Here is a 17,444-nt window from a genome sequence, read left to right as displayed (position 1 = left end):
TAAAAGCAAGGGTGGTAACATTAAGAGTGCAATGGAAATCCCACCGTTAAACGCAGAGAAGTGAGAGCGGGTAGGGGGAAACAGTACATTAAGGCCTCTATGAGGGTCAGTACTTCCTTGATGGCGTGATGCAAGCAGAAACAGGAGTCGACTGGGAAGAGATAGGGGATCCAGTATTAGTCAGAATTTACAAGAGCTTTAGACGGCTTAACATCAACTAAGGCAGAGGGGTGGATGACATTCGATGAGAATTTCTAAAATCATTGGGTGGAGTGGCAACAAAACGATTATTCGCGTTCGTGTGTTGAATGTATGAGATTGGCGATGTACCATGTGACTTTCGGTTAAGCATCATCCATACAATTCCGAAGATAGCAAGGGAAGGTAAGTGCGAAACCCATCCCACAATCAACTTAACGGCTCATGCATCCAAGCTGCAGACAAGAATAATATGCAGAAGAATGCAAAAGAAATTTGAGGCTCAGTCTGCCATTAGGAAAGTTGAAGGTACCACAGAGGCAGTTCTGACTTTGCGCTTGATAATGGGAGCAATTGATAGTCGGAGCGGACAACTACTTTGCGGGCCTGGAGGAAACTCATTTTCGAGATGGCATCAAGGCACTGTAACATCGTTGGACCAAGTGTAGGAATCTACAAGGAGACTACATTAAAATATAAAAAAAAGTTTCAGTGAAGTAAGTACATTTTTTTCTATTCCGTTCCGAGAACTTTTTAAACCGCCCTCTTAATATCAAAACTGGAGTCCAAGATGTAGATGAATTTAAGGAATTCTGTTACCTTGGAAGCAAAATAACCGATGACGCACAAAGCAAGGAAGACATAACAAGCAGATCAACTTAGGAAAAGAGAGAATTTGCGGCCAAGAGACTTCTGCTGATATCAAACGTAGGACTTAATTTGACGAAGAAATTTCTGAAAATGTATATTCCGGGCACGCATTGTATGGTAGTGAATCACTGATAGTGGGAAAGCCAGAAGAGAGTCGACGGGTTTGCGATCTGGTGTTACAGAAGAATGTTGAAAATTAGGTGAACTAATAAAACAAGGAATTACGGGGTTCTTCGCATAATTGACGAAGAAAGGAACGTATGGAAAACACTGATAAGAAGAAGGGATAGAATAATAGATGTTTTAAATCATCAGGAAATAATCTCTATTGCACTAGAGGCCGCTGTAGAGAGTAGAAACTGTAGGGGAAGACAGAGATTGGAATATATCCAACAAATAATTGACGACGGAGGGTGTAAGGTTTTTTTCTTCTTTTTTTTAAATTTCGAGTTGAGCCTCTATGGACTGAGTGGTAACATTTTACTCCCTAGGTCTTGTTCTTGTTCCAGCTTTCACTTCCTGCCAATATCTTCTGAGCCCACCAAGAAGTGCCTGTTTATGTTCTTCGGACAAAGGTCCTCTCGGTCTTTTGGACGTTTATGTCATTTTAAAACCTTGGTAGTTGTTCACCAATCTTCTTAATTTGTTCCTGTCAAAAATTTCTCTCTCTGAGATACCAATCTGCCTAAGATCTTTTTCACATTCTTCGAACCATCTCGGTCTTGTTTTCTTAGATTGGATGAAAAATCCATATTCTTTATCTTAGTCAGTCACCGTCCATCCTCATGAGACGGCCGTAAAATAACAATCGTCTCTTCTTAATGGATGCTGTGATAGGTTCTATCTTGCTGTACAAGTCCTCATTTGCTCTCATTCGCCATTGTCCCGCAACCCATCTATTACCTAGGATTTTACTTAATGTCCTACGCTCTCGCTCTTCTAGCCGCTCAGCTTGACCTTGTCTACGCATGGTCAAAACCTCGGACGCATATAAGCCCTCAGGTTTTACAACTGTATTATAATGTCGGAACTTGGACCCTACAGTCATAGACTTTTTGCTATAGGTATTCTTTGTCAGTTGGTATGCCTGGTCTAACTTCCTCATCCTGACATTAACTGCTTCTTCTTCTAATACATTCTCTTGTATGACTTCACCGAGATACCTGAAATACTTAACTCGTCCGATTTTCCCCAGATTGCTGATCATCCATTCAGTTCCATCACAGATGCTCGTCACATATTTTGTCTTTTGATTAGAGACCTAGAGTCCAACTTTTTCAGCAATTTCTGACAGCCTATTGATATTGTTGACCGCTGACTCTATGTTGTTAGCGAAAATGGCCAGGTCATCCGCAAAGGCCAAGCAGTCAATGTACACCCCTTTGTTCTTAGGACCAAGTGCGAACCGCTCTTCATTTGTTTCTTCTTGGGCTAACAACTTTCTCCATTTTCGAATGAATGACGTTTTCCAAGACGCAGTTGAAAAGGAGCGGGGATAGTCCATCTCCTTGTCTTACACCCATTCTAATTGTAAAGGGTTCTGAAATCTCACCCATAATTTTTATTTTTGACGCTGTGTTGGTGAGAGTTTTTTTGTTCACCTTTCTTGATGTATCATCTACCCCAAATTCTTCCGAAATATTCATTAATGCCTCTGGAAAAAAATCCTTTGCGGGTCGAGTCAGACGAGTGAGAAGAATCATAACTCCAATGGTCGACTCCATTAGTTCAATCTCTCCTGTCATTCTCCAGCACGCTCTAAGGCTTGGCGAGTATTTAGTGAGCTAGATTAGAACGGTTAAGTCAGTCTGAAACTTCTAGGATGGTGGACATGGTGCACTTGAGTGAAATATGACAATGAGATACGGACGTAAAAGGTCAAAATAAATTCAAAGAGCACAGGGTCAACTTCCAAACTGATACTGCTTTTTTGTTTAGGTCACTGATTATTTCATGTCATGTCGCAGGTGTATTTGTAAACAGATGCGAATTACTTAGATGCATCAGATACTGAAAGTGTTTATTAATATAATCCTAATTCCCTTCTATAAGATTCTACTAACTTGTATTTCATATTTTATAATCTTTTGTGTAATCTTTATTCGTATGCTCCCAGCTGCCTACATTCTATATCGTAATGGAATTTAGGCATTGCTCCCATGGCTGCAGAAAGTAATAATAAATTGAATTAGTCAGCCTTCTTACAAGAATTTTTAAATACATTGGAAAACGAGGCCCACACTTCACATTTATAGGCCGGCTCATTGAAATCACTACTCTAATGGCGTATAAATATACCTCCGATACCTCCGGAGCCTAGGGCACAAGAAGCTAAAGTGCAACTGTTGACTACAAAACATAATTTCCACATTCAAATATTATGCATTTCAAAACACTAGACAGTGACCAAACAACTCTGCAACAGAACATTATTCAGCAGTTTAAGCAACACGCAATAAACGCGTAAACATGCACATACACATACATACATACACACACGCGCGCACGCATACACACACACACACACACACACACACACACACACACATACACACACAAAATGAAAATACAACTGAATAAATTCAAACTTCTAGGCCAGCAACTGTAAACAAAACAGACAAATGAATGCTAATTGTCCCTCTGCAACGTAGAATGTATAATAAAATATGCATATGAGCTTGCAGTGAAATTACAGTCACAGTTCACCAATGTGTACAAGGAAACAAAAGCAAAAGCTTTTACAAATATACAAGGTATAGACTCGACCCGAACATCTCTCGAAGTGCTTCGTTTGCCTTTTCAGTACGCAATTGTTTATTATTGTGCTGGTAACCAACACTTTTGAAATAATGGAATGCTAGCCTGGTATTGACAGGTACTCTTTTATCAAATTCAAGTAAATTCCCTGTTTAGTTTTTCTAATATTAGTAACAGAATTCTATCATTTTGGCGCACTGCTTCCGAAAACAGCAGCCAATCGCGGAGAAGACAGACCGCCTTTCTCGCGATACATACACCGAATAAAACATCTGTCACCGGTATCTCACACCACATTACGTCATCTTTCCACTGCTGCCTTCTCAACTGCTCTAAGAAGAGCTTCGTCCAGCTGAATATGACGGCTGCAAAGGCAGAAATATTACAACAGATATTGCCTTAACATCCCTGTATTACGAATAACAGTCTGTATTAATGTGTACTTGTCTCTGATTTCGTTAGACAGCGACAGAACACACACAATGAACGAAAAGGTAAAGTTTACCTCACATGCGTAATCTAAACAGAAAATCTGAAGTCAACATATTCCAATCTACATAAAATTTTATAAATATACGAGGGTTGGAACTTTAATGGTGACAACTATTTATTTACAGCTCGTACAAAATAGATACGTGTTTCAAAGTTTTCCTGGCCTTCAAAGTAGTCACCAGCATTGTGTATAACCCGTTATTAGCGACGTGGAAGTCGTAGGATACTCTTAGCAGTGCCAGTTGTGTTGACAGTTCGAGAGGCAAGGTCTATCTCCCGACGAATTTGTAGCAGTTCTGAAGCGAATGCCGTGAAGTGGTTCCTTCAGTTTAGAAATCGAGTTGAACTCATGAGGGCTTAATTCAGGGGAGTGCAGTAGGTGGTACAGCACTTAGCAGCCCCATCAGTCAAACAAATCAGTAATAGCTTGTACTGTACCTGCTTGAGCACTGTCCTGCAAAATGACGGTCAGGTCCTGCAGATAGCGCCATCACTTTTGTTTCTATGCTGTTCATTTTTGGAACACAAACTACGACCAGCTTAGAGACAGAAGTGATGACACTTTCTGCGGGACCTGACCATCATTTTGCAGGACAATGCTCAAGCACGTACAGTACAAGCTGTTACTGATTTGTTTGACTGATAGGGCAGCTAAGTGCTGTACCACCTACTGCACTCCTCTGATTTAAGCCCTCGTGAATTCAACTCGATTTCTAAACTGAAGAAAACAGTTCACGGCATTCGCTTCAGAACTGCTACAAATTCGTCGGGCAATAGACCGCGCCGCTCGAACTGTCAACACAACTGGTACTGCTAAGAGCATCCTACGACTTCCACATCACTGACAACGTGTTATACACAATGCTGGTGACTACTTTGAAGGCCAGTAAAACTTTGAAACACGTATCTATTTTTTACGAGCTGTAAATCAATAGTTGCCACTATGAAAGCTCCAACCCTGGTATATTTCACAATCTGTAAAAGGAAAATCGAGTGAAGATGCCACAAATGTAATGAAACCTGTTCGGGCAATAAAACAAAACTGTGTTCTTAGAAGAAGGCGGACACATATAATTCATTATTTTTCTGTGAATATTTCTGCTGTTTGTCTCTGTTTTGTACTGTATTCCAGTGCTTACCCAAGTAGAAAAGATGCTCCATGGGGCAAATGATATGATTAATAATTTATTAATTCATGGTTATTTTACAGTCTGTTAAGTAAGAGTGTGATCGACATTACACACAGATGGTAAAAGATAGCGCCTTAGTTCTTGTACAGTCCAACAGAGGGGACCTTTGCCCTTCATGCTATATCCATGAAGCATGAGCTTACTTTAAATTTTTGAGTGAGATACACACGAAAACGCATGAGTTTATTGTACGTGCAATATTTGTCAAAGATGTTTGATGCCGACTGCCAAACGTTGGGTCATCCACAAAAATGAAGATGGGTACTGCAGGAGGGCAATGATCTGAAGCACCGCAACAGGCTTTGCAGCTACTGGAGAAAGGAGAATGGTGGCACAATAAAGGCTCCTTTGAAGAAAAAAAATTGTTTACTACTACTACTAGGCTAATTATTGTTTAGCTCTACAGGACCTTTATACAGAAATGTTTCCCACACCACCTTGTATTGTCTTTCTTTGTGTGTGAGCAACACTATGTTCACTGTTGTGGGTAAATACATACAGCGTACACAGGGCGATGTGTGAAACTGATAGCGATTACACGCTTCCACTGTTGTAGAAATCTGCTCCAGATACTGCAGATACCGTGTTGAAAGTGGTAACCAAAGTACGGAGAAATATTCTTCGGGGCTCTGTTGCATAACAATCAGATTGCTTTCAGTTCTGAGAAATGTCCAGGTACAATTGTGGATTTGAATGATCCATGAAGTGGCTTCTTTTCCGAAAAAAGCATCGAACTATTTCACTAGAACTGAACGCTCCAGTCGGAACTGTTCTCAAGCTGGTATTTATTATTAAATCACAATAGAAGTATACGCTGGTTGTAGAATAACACGTACCTTCTTGAAATGAACAATATTTTATTGTTCTATTAACTGATTTCCTTCCATATACACATATATTTCACAATGTGAATCAAAATCTCGCAATGGCGTCGATTTTTTACATCACAAGAATGACTCTCTCTTGTAAAATTACTCTTAACAAGAACAAAAGCTCTATAAGTCTATATCCTAAGAATAATTATGTAAGCGCTGACCGCCACAGAGTAATAAACGATATCTTTGTCTCTCTCTCTCACACACTGTCACAGCAAGTTACACTGCATGATACATCATAGCACGTACTGGTTTGGAAGTCACAATCACCTGACGTTAGTTCTATTGCAAATGTACGGCCTTACATCAAAAAGAAATTTCAAGGAAAAAAGGTATTCACTTTCAAATAGCTGTCAACGCAAATTCGGCACATGAATACGCGGGTAGCCGCGTGGTCTCAGGCCCCTTGTCGCGGTTCGTGCGGCTTCCCCCGACGGATGTTTGAGTCCTCCCTCGGGCATGGCTGTGTGTCTTGTCCATAGTGTAAGTTATTTTTAGTTCTATTAAGCAGTGTGTAGGCTTAGGAACCGATGACCTCAGCATTTTGGTCCCATAAGACCTTACCGCAAATTTCCAATTTTCCATGAATATCTACATCTACATCTACATGCATACTCTGCAATCCACCATACGGTGCGTGTTGGAGGGTACCTCGTACCACAACTAGCATCTTCTCTCCCTGTTCCCCTCCCAAACAGAACGAGGGAAAAATGACTGCCTTTATGCCTCTGTACGAGCCGAAATCTCTGTTATCTTATCTCTGTGGTCTTTCCGCGAAATATAAGTTGGGGGTAGTAAAATTGTGCTGCAGTCAGCCTCAAATGCTAGTTCCCTAAATTTCCTCAGTAGCGGTTCACGAAAAGAACGCCTCCTTTCCTCTAGAGGCTCCCACCCGAGTTCCTGAAGCATTTCCGCAACACTCGCGTGATGATCAAACCTACCAGTAACAAATCTAACAGCCCGCCTCTGGATTGCTTCTATGTCCTCCCTCAATCCGACCTGATGGGGATCCCAAACGCTCGAGCAGTACTCGTCGTATTAGTGTTTTATAAGTGGTCTCCTTTACAGATGAACCACATCTTCCCAAAATTATACCAATGAACCGAAGACGACTATCTGCCTTCCCCACAACTGCCATTACATGCTTGTCCCACTGCATATCGCTCTGCAATGTTACGCTTAAATATTTAATCGACGTGACTGTGTCAAGCGCTACACTACTAATGGAGTATTCAAATATTACGGGATTCTTTTTCCTATTCATCTGCATTAATTTACATTTATCTATACTTAGAGTTAGCTGCCATTCTTTACACCAATCACAAATCCTGTCCAAGTCATCTTGTATCCTCCTACAGTCACTCAACGACGACACCTTCCTGTACACCACAGCATCATCAGCAAATAGCCGCACATTGCTATCCACCCAATCCAAAAGATCATTTACGTAGATAGAAAACAACAGCGGACCTACCACACTTCCCTGGGGGACTCCAGATGATACCCTCACCTCCGATGAACACGCCTAAAACTTGGTTTCAAGCATGCCTCGGAGTTATCAAACAGCTATCGAAGCTGCAGGTGACTGGATGTAATTGCATCTTCCTTTTGTTAATGTATGGGGTTTGTATATGTTTTAGTTTCTTGTCGAATACTTTTTTTTTACTGATTAACCTGACAACGATCTTACGTTACAGACTATGTGTATCACTTTCTTTCGCAATGTTGTCGTGAGTTCAAGGAGAAGGTACATTCTCTTACCCGTTGTCACCGTTGCGTCCCGGGTTGCCTACACTACTAATGGCCACGTGTTGCTCCAGAACGAGAGGCCGCTGCCCGCGGAGCAGGTGGAGTGGTCGGACGCGTGCGTGCTCGTCTACTCCATCACGGACCGGCGCTCCTTCGACTACAGCCTGCAGGTGCTGCAGCAGCTGAGCCAGGCGGCCAAGCCCACAGCCCTGCTCGCCAACAAGGCCGACCTCGACCACCTCAGGCAGGTGAGCCGCCTTCACATTGCCCACTTTGGATGGACAAAACGCTGAAACAACCGCACCATCGATGTTTCTACCGTCTTTGCAGCAGTCCTCTTCAGGATAACTCTCCGCTAGATCCGCGGTTGATCTGCAATATATGCAGATTTATTTCAGTTGTTATGTGGATACGGGCATCAAATTATGGAATCTTCATTTGAAACTGTGCAGTGACATCCGGGAATTTTACGTTAGTAGTCACCTGGCAACCGAAATAAGACAGTATGAAGACGACCACTGCTAAGGCGGTCGAAACGTCGTTGGCAAAGGTGTTTTAGTGTTTTATGGTGATGCAGCCTTACACCGAATATAGTGTTATTCGAACTGACACAGTACTTGAAATCCTATGAACTTGTATTACCATAATTCCTTCATATAGTTAATAAACATGGATGTGTGCACATTCTTGAATATGAGAGTGTGGGTGGGTGCTTGAGTGGAATCCATGAAATTTGCAGCAGAAAATTGCAGCGAAATGCAGGAAGATCTGCAGCGGATAGGCACTTGGTGCAGGGAGTGGCAACTGACCCTTAACATAGACAAATGTAATGTACTGCGAATACATAGAAAGAATGATCCTTTATTGTATGATTATATGATAGCGGCACAAACACTGGTAGCAGTTACTTCTGTAAAATATCTGGTAGTATGCGTGCGGAACGATTTGAAGTGGAATGATCATATAAAAATAATTGTTGGTAAGGCGGGTGCCTGGTTGAGATTCATTGGGAGAGTCCTTAGAATATGTAGTCCATCAACAAAGGAGGTGGCTCACAAAACACTCGTTTGACCTATACTTGAGTATTGCTCATCAGTATGGGATCCGTACAGGGTCGGGTTGACAGAGGAGATAGAGAAGATCCAAAGAAGAGCGGCGCGTTTCGTCACAGGGTTATCTGGTAAGCGTGATAGCGTTACGGAGATGTTTAGCAAACTCAAGTGGCAGACTCTGCAAGAGAGGCGCTCTGCATCGCGGTTTAGCCTGCTGTCCAGGTTTCGAGAGGGTACGTTTCTGGATGAGGTATCGAATATATTGCTTCCTCTTACTTATACCTCCAGAGGAGATCACGAATGTAAAATTAGAGAAATTCGAGCGCGCACGGAGGCTTTCCGGCAGTCGTTCTTCCTGTGAACCATACGCGACTGGAACAGGAAAGGGAGGTAAAGACAGTGGCACGTAAAGTGCCCTCCACCACACATCGTTGGGTGGTTTGCGGAGTATAAATGTATATGTAGAAATACTTCTGTCAGAGACCTGGCTCAAACCAAGTATTACCACAAGTTTGACAAATCTTGACAGCTACGTCATTCTAACACGTGACAGATGTTGGAGTGGTGGAGGGAGTGCACATGTCTGTTTTCTCACTTGAGACAATTACTGAAGGGTAAGACACACCTATGAGTTCTTTTTGCGCGGAAAGAAAAACTAGTGACATGTAAGCGAGCTCTGGAGAAACAGGAACAATCCTGACAAATACAGGTTGATTCAACTGCCGCAACCAGTGGGTTTTACACAACCCGCAATAACTTCGAAAACCAGGCACAAGATTTCCAAATTCTCACGCTCACAATGTGTAAACTATAATGGAACGCCAAAGAAACTGGTATACGCATGCATATTAAAATACAGAGATATGTAAACAGGCAGAATACGGCGCTGCGGTCGGCAACGTCTGTATAAGACAAGTAGTGTCTAGTGCATTTATTAGATCAGTTACTGGTGCTACAATGGCAGATTATCAATATTTAATTGACTTTGAATGTGGTTTTATACACGGCGCACGAGCGATGGGACACAGCATCCCCGAGGTAGCGATCAAGCGGAGATTTTCCCATGCGACCATTTCACGAGTGCACCGTGAATATCAGGAATCCGGTAAAACATCAAATCTCTGACATTGCTGCAGCCGGAAAAACATCCTGGAAGAATGAGACCAACGACGACTGAAGAGAATCGTTCAACGTGACAGAAGTGCGTGAATTGCTGGGCCATCGACAAGTGTCAGCGTGCGAACCATTCAACGAAACATCATCGATTTTGACTTTCGGAACCGAAGGCCCACTCGTGTACCCTTGATGACTGCACAACACAAAGCTTTACGTCCCGCCTGGACCCGTTAACACCGATATTGGACTGTTCATGACTAGAAACATGTTGCCTGGTCTGACGAGTCTCATTTCAAATAGTATCGAGGGGATGGACGTGTACAGGTGTGGAGACAACCTCATGAATCCATGGGCCCTGCATGTCAGCAGGGGACTGCTCAAGCTGGTGGAGGCTCTGTAATGGTGTGGGGCGTGTTCAGTTAGAGTGATATGGGACCCCTGACACGTCTAGATACGACTCTGACAGGTAACACGTACGTAAACATCCAGTCTGATCTCCTGCATCCATTGATGTCCATTGTGCTTTCCGACGGACTTCAGCAATTCCAGCAGGACAATGTGACACTCCACACGTTCAGAATTACTTCATGGTGGCTCCAGGAACACTCTTCTTAGATTAAACACTTCCACTGGCCACCAAACTCCCCAGACATGAACATTATTGAGCATACCTGGGATGCCTTGCAACGTGCTATTCAGTAGAGATCTCCACTCCATCGTGAAGATCCTACGGATCTGTGGACAGCCATTAAGGATTCTTGGCGTCACTTCCCTCTAGCACTACTTCAGACATAAGTCGGGTCCATGCCACGTCGTATTGTGTACTTCCGCGTGCTGGCGGGCGCCCTATACGATATTAGGCAAGTGTATCAGTTTCTTTGGCTCTTCAGTGTATAAGTCCTACATAAAAAATGAGCAGGACATTTCTGTAGAAAATTTAATGTAGTTAAATTTTGTATCGGGATACGTTTTCGCTGGAGTCCACAGTTCGATAGTTATCCAAGAAAAACACATTTGAAGGTCATTTTAGTACGTTTTTCATGAATAATTCGGAAACTACGGCCTCTAACGTAAACGTATACCACAACCAAAATGTTCTGTTCATTTTTTTTTCTATAGGACTAATAGTTTGCGCGTAGCGAGCGAAACAATATACAAATCTTGCATGTGATATTTGAAGGTGTTATGGATTGCATAAAACCCATCGGTAGGACAGCTAAAGCACCCTGTATTCAACTTTATATCTCCCCCATAACGTTGGGGCTGGAATGCACGAAGGGGTGATTCTTGAAAGCTTTTTATAACTTCAAAGTGCAGCATGAAAAACTTCAATGAACAGCATAGTTCTATACAGTACAAATGAAACACCGGGTGGAGTCCTTAAAGTAATGCCTATCAGAAGATTTGAAATCGGTTGGCAATTCATTGTTCGTGATGGAAGATGAAGAACGTAAAGCTGAGATACATAAGTCTCAATGAAAATGTTTTTCCTGTATTGTTAATGGTCGTTCTAGTAGACTAGCTCGTTCGGCAGGTCCCGGCAGAGGTTCGAGTCCTCCCTCGGGCATGGGTGTGTATGTTTGTCCTTAGGATAATTTAGGTTAAGTAGTGTGTAGGCTTAGGGACTGATGACCTTAGCAGTCAAGTCCCATACGTTTTCACAAACACTTGAACATTTGAACTAGCTAGTTGCTGTTTGCCATACAACACACAGGTTGAACTGGTAGCATTGTCGTATTCTTTTATCATGAGGGCTGTGCTACATAATTTGTAAATTACTTACGAATTGATTGTCAATACGATGTTCTCCGGCTATTTCTACGTTCACTAGTCGATTACTGGTATATTTTCAAAATTTAGTTTTATTAGCTTCTGACGAAAAATGGCCTTTATGGTCGAAAGCTCGTCGTTTGCAATTAATTCGGCTTAACAGGGGAATCAAGAATATTTTATCTACGAATTCTATCGATATCTGCTTAACATTTTTATTGAAGAAACAGAGGGTGTTCCAGTCCGATTTCACGATACTGTGTCTTGTATATGAATGAAAATAGACGCTTGCGACGGATTGTAATTTATGCATCGAAACTAAAAGCTTGTCTTGGCATTAGTTGTTGTCTGCATAATGTTGTTGCTTTGACGGAGGCTTCGTCTGGAGCTAGCTCGCCTAATTTTGTTGTGGATATTATCTCTTCCATAGTGTAGGACATTAGAGAGTTTTTACCTTTGAGTTACATCGCCGTATTGGGATTTTTCATTTCGTTAAGGTACTGTTTATAGAGTGATTTGTTGGAGAAATTCTAAGTAAGTTTTGATAATAAATATACCAAACTACACTTTTTTACAGAAGCTCCATAAATTCACTTATTTTTTTTACTTCAAGTTTTCTTCTGTTAGCTTTAAATGATAGTCTTCAACAGATATACAGTTTAAATAGCGGCAACATCTTCTGCTATACATTTTGAAAAAGATGGACGTCGCTGTTCAGTGTTATAGCCATACAGTACGAGGGACGTTCAGTAAGTAATGTAACACATTTTTTTCCTGAAAGCAGGTTGGTTTTATTCAGGATTCCAATACCCCATATGATTTTCCTCTCTTTTGGTTACAAAACCTCGTTTTCAACATCTCCGTTCAATGCGACGGCCTTACGCCGCCTTACCTAGAGGACCTCTATGCCCTCATGGTACCGCTCTATTGGTCAAAGTCGGAGCCAACGTCTTGCTGCAACAATAACCTCCCCATCGTCCACTTTCTGATTCCCGCGGAGTGCGTCCTTCATTGGGGCAAACGGATATCGGAAGGAGCGATATCCGGGCCATAGTGGGGGGGGGGGGGGGGGGGGGGTGGTTGAGGAAGAACAGTAAAATGAAATTCTGCAAGCTTCTCTCAGGCTGCAGACTTGTCAAAGGCATTGCACTGCCATTGAGAAAGAGAAGTTCGTTTCAATTTTTGTGTCTACGAACACGCTAAAGTCGTTTATTCAACATCCTGCGTATAGTTCAGTGGACTTCAGAGTTCACTGTTGCACCATGATCGAGGACATCAAACAGATTAACCCATTTCGAATCCCAGAAGACCGTTGCTATAACTTTACTGGCTGAAGGTGTGACTCTGAACTTTTTCTTCGGAAGAGAGATGGTGTGATGCCACTCCATGGATTGCCGTTTTGTTTCCGGTTCGAAGTGACGAACTCACGTTCCATCGCCTGTGACGATGTTCGACAAGAACTTGTCACGATCAGCATCGTAAAGCGCCAGCAATTTCGCACAGATGGTTCTTCATGGCTGTTTATGATCCTCTGTTAGGCGGTGAGGAAACCACCTGGCACACAACTGTGAGTAGCCCAATTAGTGGACGATTGTGTCAGCACTTCCAACAGACATCCAATTGTACAGCGAGGTCTTTGATTGTGGTCACTTCGAATAAGAGTGTCCGCACGTTCCAACATTGCAGGAGTCATAGCTACGTGTGAACGTCGGCACATGGGTGATAAGACAAGTTTGTTGCGACCTTGTAGCAGTGATGACATACGCCTCGTCCAACGACTTACCGTTCCTTTGCTCACTGCCTGGTTTCCATTGACAATCTGCAAGCGCGTATGAATAACTGGAGTGCTCTGGTTTTCCGCCAAAAGAAAGTCAATGCCAGCTCTTTTTTGCTTGGAACGCACCTCAGTTACAAAAGCCCTTTTGAAAGCTACGATACTGCCGCCACCCATCCTTCAGGGCTGAAACGGGGATATTCCACGATGACCCCACAACAAATTCCACATATGTCAAGCGAAATTGGCGAAAAAGATATGTTGCATTACTTATTGTACGCTCCTCGTAATAAAATTCACTGTTGCTGTTCTGGCTGTTATCCATTTGCGAGTAGAGTACAGGGAAAATTTTGTGCTTCAGAGTATGTCACTTATTTTCAAAAATATTTGAAATTGTTGGCATCATTCGCATAAATACGAGTAACATGGGACTACTACACACGTTCACTGTTTGATGTCATGCATAAATAGTTTTAACAGTCACAGAAGACAATGTTATCTTTCAAAACGTTTTGTATGACTACAAACCGCAGCTACGAACAATTTTTTAATTATTACTTCACGTTAACGCTCTTCCTTAGAGTTCCAGATCTGAATTGGAAGGTTTCTTTTGGCACACAAACGCGGCTGTTAATAATAGTTGCAGTACTTTGTACTTTAGTACACGTACATTTATGCGGCCATGTATATCTTGTATTGATTTTTCTGTTGCATTTCCTGTGAGCGTTTTAGTTAGCGACTCACTCTGAAGCCGAGACTTAAGTGCTGAGAGAGAAATAGAGACTGAATTTCTAGAATTACTGTTCTCCATTGTATTCCACAATGGAGCTGTATGCTCCAATTCAGGTAAAAAATGAAATACAAACGTCTCCGTTATTGGTTATGCAATAGATGCACATATCTTAACGACGGACGAAAGTATTTACATACCTTGCGAATGTTGTTTTTCCTTTAAGCTTATATATGAGATTACAGATACTGTCGTACTGCAAGAGCACATTTGAAATGAGTGTCACGAAATGCCATGTGGTGTCACTGTTATCGTGCTATCAGGTATAGTGGCCACACTTCTCGCGAATTCTGTGTGATCGCCGATAAAAATATACACAAATTCGTAGGAGGCTAGCAGATGGTGTGATAAGAGCCACAATCCCATCCGAGTGCACTGCACTGATTTCGTGACGGAACGATCCCTATCTCTTCGTTGTTACCCAGCAACACCGCAATCGTGATTCAAACTAACCACACTGGACAGTTCTGTGATTCAAGTTGCACCTGATGGTGACGACAAGACATATGACCGAAACATTGCGTCATATGGGGGCTTGGTACACATTAACGTCGACTCCAAGGTAACCTGAGGTAGTCAATATATGCTGCATCATTTCATTATATTTATTCACCGGTAATTTCAATGTATTACTCCTGTGCTACTAACTGTATTCGCTATAAATTTCGCAGGCAGCATCCACTAAATGCACCGTAATATCATAAACATTGAGATGTGTGAAAAGCTGCCGCATTGTGCACGACGTTTAAATTTATTACTTCTTTGCCACAAACTATATTCAGGATTTATTTCGGTGACAGTATCCACATATTCTGCTGAATGTATCTACAAAATCATTGAGACACAGGGATATCTTAATAGACCCAAAGCCAGCAGACCTCTTAAGATGTACTCTTGCACTTCATCCGCCGGAGCCCTCCAGATGCAATTTGACAAAGCGCATAACTTCTGGGTTCAAAATGGTTCAAATGGCTCTGAGCACTATGGAACTTAACATCTGAGGTCATCAGTCCCCTAGAACTTAGAACTACTTAAACCTAACTAACCTAAGGACATCTCACACATCCACGCCCGAGGCAGGATTCGAACCTGCGACCGTAGCAGTCGCGCGGTTCCAGACTGAAGCGCCTAGAACCGCTCGGCCACCGTGGCCAGCTTAACTTCTGGGGTTAGCACGGTTAACGCGGTAACATCTTGCGGCATGAACTTCGCTTGCAATGAGAATTACTAAGGAATACGATGCTTTATGATTAAGACACTGGTTCGTTACTCGGGAGGATAAGGATTCAAATCTTCGGTTGGTTATCGTGATTTAGCCTTGCTTTACTTTCGCTAAAATCGCTTAAGATGAATGTCCACATGGTTGCATTATAAATGACACCATCGATTTTCATACCCATTGTTTTTCACTCAAGGTTGATTCTATCGGGAGAGTTGTGCGCAGCAACTGTGGTGTATTTCAAAAACGGAAAAGAAATTCAGCAATCAGTCGCAAATTCTGTCTGTGCTTCTGTTGAACATGTAGATTTCAGCTGTTGAATAGCTATCCTCAGTGCTAAAAATACAAGAAAATATTCACGAATCAGTAACTGAAAATAGTAGTGACAACGTAGATTTATATAGACTTCTTAAGCGTGTGACAAGACATGTTACTATATGACTTTAACATGTACATAGCCTGACTCCAACGGAGATTGTTCCTTTCAAAGCAGTACCAGCAGCCACAGCTTACCTTATAAGGGTAGAGCAACCACTAGCACCGATGAAAAACTGCCAGTTCACTTCTTTTAAATTTTAATAACAATTTTGTACAATAAACTGAACTGTTAATTATATGTTCATGTTAGTGTTAATAGAAGGCATGGTTGTACTCGTATGACGTAAGCTTTGCCTACTTGTGCTGCCCTGTAAACAACAGCCTCAGTTAGAACCTGACTACGTACATGTTAAAGTCGAATAGTAACATGTGTTGTGACGAGCTTGATAAGTCTATGTGACTCGATTTAAACGGTACGTTACCTAATATGTTGTCATTACTCTTATAAAACGTGGATTTAGTATACATTGTCCAGTTAATGGTTCATGCATATTTCCTTGTATTTTTAGCACTGGATAGATGAAATATGGATCTGCAATAAAAATACAAATTGGATTAAAGTGTGATTGCTGATTTCTTTTTTGAGGAATTGGTTTCCAATTCGAGCTCATGCTCCATCGCTAGTGACTGGATGCCCGTGGTTGTTTCGGTCACCAACACTAAGCTTGGTTCTCCAGCCCTGTCGCTTACCAGCTGTCCACGTCAGCTGAACTGAATATGACTGCCGTATATCACGTCATCGACAGTCTACTTCACGTACTCACATATAGGCCTACTGTAAACTCTTCAGAATAAACTGTCATCACATTTTAAGTAATTTTCGGCAATCGGTCTGTGTAATTAGTTGCTCGTATTCGCTTCTACAATGACCGTGTGCCCTGTCCATTCCGACTACTTGATAAGATTGGAAAATAATAGCCTACCAGTAGCAGAAGTAAAGTTTTATTTACCGTTTACAATAATTTCTAGAAATATAAATTTGTCGTCTTTGGAAGGAAAATGGACATATGAACAAATTATTATAATATAGTTACGAATCTCAATCTGAGAAGGAAGCAAATTCGACAAACAACAAATAAAAATTGTTTTAGGAAGCATACACACTGGTAGAATCGCATATAACAAAAATGGACTTTAGAACCATAAGGTTCTTGTCTAGTATAATGTGCATGTCACCTACAAATATCCACAGTTAAAATGTATAGTTAAGGTAGCAGCCTAATACTATAGGGTTTATTCGTAAAACTTTAAAATAAAACACACCTGATATTGGATCCAACAGACATTTAGTATGGCACATACAAGGTTAGTGATATAAGCCGACTGACCAAAATGTGCAGGCACTGGCAATCAGTAAACTACGGTAGGTGGCGCTTACTGGGCGAACGAGAGTTCACATAGCCGCACCAAGCAACCAATTCCTGATTCAGCCA

At 41.8% G+C, this 17,444-nt stretch overlaps 1 protein-coding gene across 1 annotated transcript in view; it reads left to right on the top strand.

Annotated features, from left to right (window-relative positions):
• LOC124593808 (ras-related and estrogen-regulated growth inhibitor-like) overlaps window positions 1-16,577 on the top strand; it is a 128,597-nt gene extending 112,020 nt beyond the window's left edge. Inside the window, exons 5-6 of the mRNA XM_047132155.1 lie at window positions 7,984-8,160; window positions 16,521-16,577. Coding sequence (XP_046988111.1) covers window positions 7,984-8,160; window positions 16,521-16,577 — 234 coding nt within the window. The remainder of the gene's footprint in view (window positions 1-7,983; window positions 8,161-16,520) is intronic.
• The last annotated feature ends 867 nt before the right edge of the window (window positions 16,578-17,444 follow it).

The sequence above is a fragment of the Schistocerca americana genome, chromosome 2 (genome assembly GCF_021461395.2).
Source record: "Schistocerca americana isolate TAMUIC-IGC-003095 chromosome 2, iqSchAmer2.1, whole genome shotgun sequence".
Taxonomy (NCBI): domain Eukaryota; kingdom Metazoa; phylum Arthropoda; class Insecta; order Orthoptera; family Acrididae; genus Schistocerca; species Schistocerca americana.
The sequence above is the reverse complement of the archived record's forward strand: the minus strand, read 5'-3'. Positions and strand labels throughout refer to the sequence as shown.